Source organism: Chrysochloris asiatica, unplaced genomic scaffold (assembly GCF_000296735.1).
Source record: "Chrysochloris asiatica unplaced genomic scaffold, ChrAsi1.0 scaffold00195, whole genome shotgun sequence".
Lineage (NCBI taxonomy): Eukaryota > Metazoa > Chordata > Mammalia > Afrosoricida > Chrysochloridae > Chrysochloris > Chrysochloris asiatica.
The window spans coordinates 1,691,616-1,699,394 of record NW_006408713.1 but is presented as its reverse complement, the minus strand read 5'-3'; the positions used below and the strand labels follow the sequence as shown (position 1 = coordinate 1,699,394).

General features: G+C 54.2%; 1 protein-coding gene across 1 annotated transcript in view; it reads left to right on the top strand.

Annotated features, from left to right (window-relative positions):
• Positions 1-4,845, top strand: part of LOC102830031 (iroquois-class homeodomain protein IRX-1-like) — a 5,826-nt gene extending 981 nt beyond the window's left edge. The window contains exons 2-5 of the mRNA XM_006872382.1: positions 3-104; positions 2,770-3,808; positions 4,068-4,140; positions 4,405-4,845. Of these exons, the coding sequence (XP_006872444.1) occupies positions 3-104; positions 2,770-3,808; positions 4,068-4,140; positions 4,405-4,462 (1,272 nt within the window). The 3' untranslated portion in view covers positions 4,463-4,845. The remainder of the gene's footprint in view (positions 1-2; positions 105-2,769; positions 3,809-4,067; positions 4,141-4,404) is intronic.
• The last annotated feature ends 2,934 nt before the right edge of the window (positions 4,846-7,779 follow it).

The window sequence follows — 7,779 nt, the reverse complement described above, 5'->3', positions numbered from 1 at the left end:
CCTCGGTGCTTGGCATGTACGCGGCAGCTGGGCCCTACGCGGGCGCACCCAACTACAGCGCCTTTCTGCCCTACGCCGCCGATCTCAGCCTCTTCTCGCAGATGGTGAGTGAGCCCCGTCACCCAGCCGGGGCAAAGGCGCGCCCGGGGCCCTCGACTCAGAAAGGCCCGCGGGCCCGTGAGGCAGCAGCTTGGGCCGGGGCGGACGAGGCCACAGGAGCAGGCCTGGGGCGCGCGGCCTGTGCGGGAAGTTGGGGACCCCCCCGCCCGCAGCCCCGCCGGGTCCCGGACGCACTGTCCTACGGACCAAGACGGGCCTTCCCGGCTCCCGCGATCGGCTCAGCTTCGACCTGGCCACAGGAAGACACGCTTTTCTCAGGGTTTGGTCAAACAGCGAGAGTTGTAGTGAGTTTCCCACATGGAAGAAGCTTTTAAGGTCTAGGGGAATTGGTTATTATAATCATCGTAACAATAGCAATCAGTGGAGTCGGAGGGGGGTCTCTTTTTTTTGCGGGGGGAGTTAGAATTTAGGATTTTTTTGTTTTTAAAAATGGATGTAAGTTGAAATCATTCGGGGCGTCTGAAACGGTGTTGACTTTGAGTTTCGTTAAGTTGCCAAAGTTTTCATTTGCACCGAAAGAAAAGCACTTTTCTTCCCGCGTTACATAATGGAGGATTAAAGAAAACAGTGTCCCTGGGCTTAAAATAAATGGTGTCCTCCTTGCCTCCGGGCCCTGCCGGTGTTAGATGGGGGAGGGGCAGAAAATTTAATTCTCCGCAGGGACATTGGCCGGTCTGTCGGGCGACATGATCCATTTTCCTTGGTCTGATGCAAGGTCGCGGCTTAAACTTCAGGTTGCTGGCGAATCGCGCGGGGCGCGCAGGGGGGTCGGCGAGTTGGCTCCTTCTGAGCTGCCGCTCCAGTGTTTAGGCCATGTCTGGGCATCCCAATTCCCCTCACTCGGCGAAGAGACACAAACGAAATCCCCGCCAAGTGTGTCCAAGAGGCCGGCGTGCGTGTTTTCCCTGTAAACTTTTCTGGTAGTTTTTCTGGGGGGAAAAAAAAACGATTTCTGTGAAAAGCCACTCGGGTTGTCTTTCAGCTCCCTTACGGATCTCAATAGATGAGCTCCCATTTTGTTCTGGCGGCCCGGAGGCCGGGAAGCAATCAGAGATTTACAAGATGCCCTTTCAAAAAGATTCCCCAGCAGAAAAGAGGCCAATATATTACCCCCCCCCCTTTAAAATTTTTTTATTTTACAATTACAATCGAAATCATTCGAAAAGTGCCAAATACACTGTGAAATGTGAAAGAAAAAATGAAATCCGGTCACAAAAAACCGTTTCTCTTTGGCCACCGTCATCAAACGCATTTAGTTAAAGGAGTCTTCTGAGGGTGCTTTACAACTTTTTCAGAGGCGAGAATCCCCTTTACTTCGTAGCAACTCAGAACAGTTTTGCTTCATCAGTTATTTTACAATTCCAAAGACGCTTTGTACTATTTAGGGCCCCTCTGTCTGCGTGCGGGCTGTAAGTAGAATCTGTTTCCGATTGCCCAGGTGGAAAAGGGAAATACAAAATATTTTACGAAGGGACAGTAGGTGATAAAAAAAAAAAAAAAAAGAGAGAGAGAGAGAGAAAATGTCCCCAGAAGTGTTGTGCTTGGTACAATCTTGGAAAGTATGGTGAAACTCAACGCCTCTTCCCCCAACTCTCGCATGGCTGGCCTCGCTTGCTTTCTAAGACATTCTGATTAGGCGTTGGAGAGTCAAAAAGGAGAAAACTGGGAGCAAGTGTCTGGGCAATTTATGGTAATAATGAGGCCTAATGAGGTTGTTAGAAAGATAAAATGTTATTTACCAAAACACCTGATGGGATAATTTGACTCGCCTGTGTTTTACTACTGATGATAAAAAGAATATTGATTGCAAATAAATCAGGGCCTCTAAATGCCTGCTTTAACAGTTTGTGTTTGTGCGCTCCAGATCAAAGGCAAACTTAAGAGATAAAGTAACCAAAGCGGGACCTAAGAAACAGCTGAACCGGTTTCCCTCCTCTCAGTTGGCTGTTCCTGGCCCTTAGCGTTAATATTTTAGCTGATAAACCCTCCTTTTGTATTTAAGAAAACAAATGGTGTTTTTGTTATTGTTGTCCAAGAGGGCCAGGATTAAAATTTAAAATGACCTGTCACCACGGAAGGCCTTTAAGTGTGGGCCAGTCATTCTATGCAGATTAATTGGGGGTGGGGGGTGAGGAAGAAGACTGCTTTCGTTTTAAAATTGCGTGCAGATTTAGACCCAAAGACAAACGAGATGGTTTATTTTGTTTGACCCCCTCAGGGTCGCTGGGAGGAGGCTGGGGCCGTGGGTCGTTCCTTCTTGTTAACAGGTTTTCCCCCTCTCGCTGGTGGGAGACACTCTTGGAAAGCTGTATTTCTGGAGCTCCCTGGGAGGAGGAGGCTGTAGGGAAATTCTGTGGGGGCCCGCTTCTCTTGGCTCCTTGGGAACTTTTCTGCAGTGATAAAACGTTCACCGGGATCTGTTGGAGCGCAGTCCAGGATTTTGGTGGTGATTTTACACACTTACCTTCTTTTGGAGTTGATTGGGGGCCTACTGCTCTGGGAAGACCTCAGAGGTGCTGAACTGGGCCAGAGGTTGCTCTGGTGGCTGGAGGTTAGGGAGCGGCTGTCCCTCACCTTTCCATCTTCTGGGACTCATTTTTTTCCCTCCCCTTTCCTTTCTCTCCCCCCTCACTTGGCCTGTGGTTGCAGGGCTCGCAGTATGAACTCAAGGACAATCCCGGGGTTCACCCCGCCACCTTCGCGGCCCACACAGCACCGGCATATTACCCCTATGGCCAGTTTCAGTACGGGGACCCGGGGCGACCCAAGAACGCCACTCGTGAGAGCACCAGCACGCTCAAGGCCTGGCTCAATGAGCACCGCAAGAACCCCTACCCCACGAAGGGTGAGAAGATCATGCTGGCCATCATCACCAAGATGACCCTGACGCAGGTCTCCACCTGGTTCGCCAACGCGCGCCGGCGCCTTAAGAAGGAGAACAAGGTGACGTGGGGTGCCCGCAGCAAGGATCAGGAAGACGGTGCCCTCTTTGGCAGCGACACAGAGGGCGACCCCGAGAAGGCCGAAGACGACGAGGAAATTGATCTGGAGAGCATCGACATCGACAAGATCGACGAACATGATGGCGACCAAAGCAACGAGGACGACGAGGACAAGGCCGAGGCACCGCGCGCTGCCGCCGCCGCTGTCCCGCTCCCCCGGGGCCAGGGCTCGCCTCTGGCGGTCACCGACGCGCTCAAGCCTCAGGACTCGCCCCTGGGCCTGGCCAAGGAGGCCCCAGAACCCTGCAGCACGCGTCTGTTGAGCCCTGGCGCAGCGGCCAGCGGCCTTCAGGGCACGCAGCACAGCAAGCCCAAGATCTGGTCGCTGGCTGAGACGGCCACCAGCCCCGACGGCGCGCCCAAGGCCTCCCCACCGCCGCCCTCAGGCCACCCTGGCGCGCACGGGCCCCAGGCAGGCGCGCCTTTGCAGCACCCCGCCTTCCTGCCTAGCCACGGACTGTACACCTGCCACATCGGCAAGTTCTCCAACTGGACCAACGGCGCCTTCCTGGCTCAGGGTTCGCTGCTCAACATGCGCTCCTTCCTGGGCGTCGGCGCGCCCCACGCCGCACCCCACGGTTCGCACCTGCCGGCGCCGCCGCCACCACCGCAGCCACCGGTCGCAGTGGCCGCGGGGGCCCTGCATGGTGACAAGGCCTCAGCCCGCAGCAGCCCCGCGCTCCCAGGTACAGCCCCCGGGTGGGGGGAGGCACGCTACTGGAAAAGCACCCTGGTCAAGACCGCAGACCAGTCAGCTTGGTTTGAATTCGCAGAGTGAGGCCTGTTCAGGCCTGGATAGGTGGGTGGTAGTTGCTATTCCTAGCGTCCAGCCAGAGTGGTAGGCGGGTGGGGTGGGGAAAAGGACCACGCGCCTCTGTGAACCTCCTCTCTACCCCCCCACTTATCCCGGGTCCTAATGCTTTGCTTTTGACTCCTTCTTGGCAGAAAGAGACCATGTCCCCAGGGCAGACTCTCCAGCCCAGCAACTTAAGTCACCATTCCAGCCGGTACGCGACAAGTGAGTGCGCTTTACTTTTACCCAGGGGGTGGGGAGTTGGAGTCCTGAGCGGGCAGCCAGGGCGGAGGCGGTGGGGGTCAGAGCACGGAGCTCCAGGCTCTGCGCGGTGAGTTAGCGGCATCCCCCGGTTTTCTATGGACCCGGGAGCCGTGTGGGGGAGGCCTTCACGCCCCGGGGGAAGCGGATGGTGGATCGGGCACCGCCAGATCGCAGCGCCCATCCACTGACCCGGCTCCGTGTCTTCTCGCTGTGTTTCCCCTGCAGCTCGCTGGCCCCGCAGGAGGGAACGCCGCGGATCCTAGCAGCCCTCCCGTCCGCCTGATTAAGGGTCCTCTTTTACTTTTGCGGGGGAGGGGGGAGGGAAGGGGGGGTCTGGGGAGGGAGGGGATAAGGGAGGAATTAAGACAAATATTTCCGACTGGTGTAAAGGACAAATATGGCCACGACGTCAACGACTCCCATCCATTGCTTTCTGCAGAAAGGGGTTCGTCCAGACCGAGCTCAGTCCCCAAGGCCCTGGCCTGGACTTGGTTCGCGTTTGCCATTCTCGAGTTGATTCTCGGTGCGTTAAATGCCCCTATGTGCTTGTGTCTTTTTTTCTTCTTCTTCTTTCTTTCTGTATATAGAGTGATTTCAGGTTGTAAATAGCGCGTCAGCGAACTTGTCTAAATCATATATTTTTGTCTAATAAACTAAATGAAATGATATCTGCTGTCCCCGCTACTGTGTGGCCTGCGTGGTGGTTGTCCTAGTGGTGGACTGGAGGGGTCCTGGGTCCTGGATTCCAGACCAAGGAATGTTCCTGAAGTGGTTCCGGGAGAATAGCCCCTGGGAGGGGCCTGTCGAACATTATTTCCACTCAAGAATCCGGTGTTTCAAACGCATAGTCTTTTTGGAACTTAAAGGGCTGATGGTTCTGTTGTTGAATTGTTAATATTGTCATGAGAACAATTTTTACTTGGCAGTTTAATTCCCCCCCCCCCCCCCACCACCACCATTCTACATACATTTTTTCCAGGGCACGCCTTTCTCAGAACTTAAATGAGTTCGATTTGAGACAGTTTATAAAATGATTATTTTTAAGTGGACAAAAATGGGTGAAAATGACAAGAATTTCCAATCAGGCCCCCAAAGGATAACTTAGGATTCGAAATCCATTTATAACTATTGGCTCAACGGTGCATGGTGGCGCCGGGGCGTTTTGTGGATGGAATGAGGAAATAATGGAGTATGAAATTTAGCTTGGAATGTATTTTTTAGTGACTTAGTTAAATCAAACGTGCAGAAATTGGAAGGCTCTCTTAAAGTCTCTTAATAGGCAGGCGGCGACGCGGTATTTAAGTGGAGGAAGTCTGGAGGCTTGTGGGAAAGGGACCTGCAGTTTGCTGCTTCTGGGGGACAGGCAGAGGGAAGGGATCCTGGGTGATTCCCTTTAAGTTCCTGTGCTGTGGGCTGCGTTCTCTTGTTCTGGGATGTGCTCCCCTGAGTGATCCCAGAATCAAATAAACCCCCAGATGGCCGCAGTCAGGGCACCCAGGAAGGAGACAGCCGGGGACGACTTTAGGCCAACAGTGTGAGACCTGGTCGAGTTGTTTTTAACTGAATGATTCAGACATGGTCCGGGAATATTGCGATAGGTCCTCCAGAAATACATGCAGCCGCCGCCGCAGCCGCGTCTCTCCGGAGAGGCCCTCGGGTGTGTATGACTTTGTGCTGAAATTCTGCAAAAGGAGGGAGAGAGAGAGAGCAAAGCCCTGGGCAGCGGGGACGCGGGTTGCTGGGGACAGCGGGAGCTGGGGGAGAGGGCTGCGTCCCTGCCAAGGGACTATATGTCCCCTTCCCCTTCCGGAGATGAATTCTCCGGCAGCTCCCCGTCCCCTAGGGCTGTCCGCGTCCGTGTGTTCCGGCTCCGAGAGGAGGAAGTGGGGACGCGGGTTCTGGGGTGGGAAGAAAGAGGGCAACTAGTGCTGGGGACTGGAGGTGCGAACCCACTGCGACCCACCTCCATGTCCTCCTCTGGTCCCACCCAAGCCCCCGCTGTGTAATTAGAAAGCTAGGTCCCTTCCCCAAGCCGGGGCTACAAAAAAGCGAAGGGAATGAAGCACAGAAAAGGCTGGGTGTGTGTAGGGGAGGGCGGGTGCCCAGAGAATTCCAGCCTCGGCCGGGCCCAGGACTGCCTGGGCTATTTCTGCGCGCGTTGCTCAGTCATCCGAATTGGGCAGGCTCGAGGCGCCCTCTATAGACCAAACGCGTAATAGAAGCCCCGAAGGCTTCCAACATGATCTGGGGGCGTGACCCAAATTTGGGAACTCTAGGTCCTTGGGTTGCGATGGGCAGGAGCCTGGATTTGGGACAGTGAGACCTGCTCTGTGCTCCCGGAGGCTGTCCACTCATAGATTGGTTCTACCGGGTAGACTGCTGGGGGGTGAGGTGTGTGTTGGGGAGTGGGCGCCTGGTGTCTTGCAGGGCATGTCATTTACTGTATTGGGGTTCCTGGAATTAGAGAGGTGTTCCCAGTCAGTCCTAGCTTCCAGGGGTTTAGGGATCATCATATTCCTGGGGTGCACATCCCTGAATATTTAGAACCCAGAGCACTCCCCTTAGATGGTTGCAGGTCAGGAGCTCCTGGACCAGCGGGTCCTGCACATTCGATGAAGAGACGCGCATTCCGCAGTTGCTAAAATATTACCAGGATCTCCAGTGTAAGCCGGGGAATCCAGGAGCCGCAAGTGGGGTTCAAGCATTGAGGACTAGGTTTCTGCGTCTGGTCAGCCTCAGTTCGCTTTCATTTCTGAATCAAAGAGGTAACCGCTTCCCCCTCCCCCCACATTCTTTCTGCTCTGTAAGATCCTTGAGTGTCTCAACATGGCCACCCACGCGGGCCAGCACGTGCTTACCTGTGTGCGTGGTGGGGAGGGGATGGGGGCTACGAAGGTCCTGCGTCCTGGACGTTGTGAAGACTATGGGATCCCTCTTGGGACCAAAGCAAAAACAAAACAAAAAAAGAAATGAAAAGAAAGCAAAAAGCAATCAGAGCGCTGACGTCGTGACTGTTTGTCTCCAGTAAAATGCTAGAAATGAATTTTTAATCGAGTGTCGAAGAGCATTCTTTTTTGTCCTTTTGTGCGGTCTATTGACGTCTCTTCTAGCCACCATATACCTGGCTGCCAGCCCCTGGTGGTGTGGAGCTGGTACCTCGGCGCCTGAAGTGGCACGCTAAAGGGAGGCAGCTGTCTTTGCTTCCAAGGCCAAATTCTTCCATTTTTCCAGAAGTTTGTTCCGGCTGAGTTGACCCCCTCTCCATCCTACCCAGGGAAAAAAAAAACTTGATGAAGAACCAGGAGGAGGCTAAACCCCAAAGGGATGTGTTTTAGTGTGTGTGTTCACAGACCTGGAGGGACATTCCGCTAGGACCGGTTCCCTAAAAGGGGAACAAGGAGTTCCCAGAAGGATCTATGCTCTATAGATCCTTATTCTCATGGGGTTGGATAGAAGAAGATACATCCAGCCCCAGGGAACTTCTCTCGGCTCCATCCCCAGCTTCCCAGCTGGCTGGCTGGCCTGAGGCACCTTCCTTGTTCTGGGACCTTGGGACCTATCCCAGTCATAGATCCACTGGAGTCTTGAAATTTCCCAGCT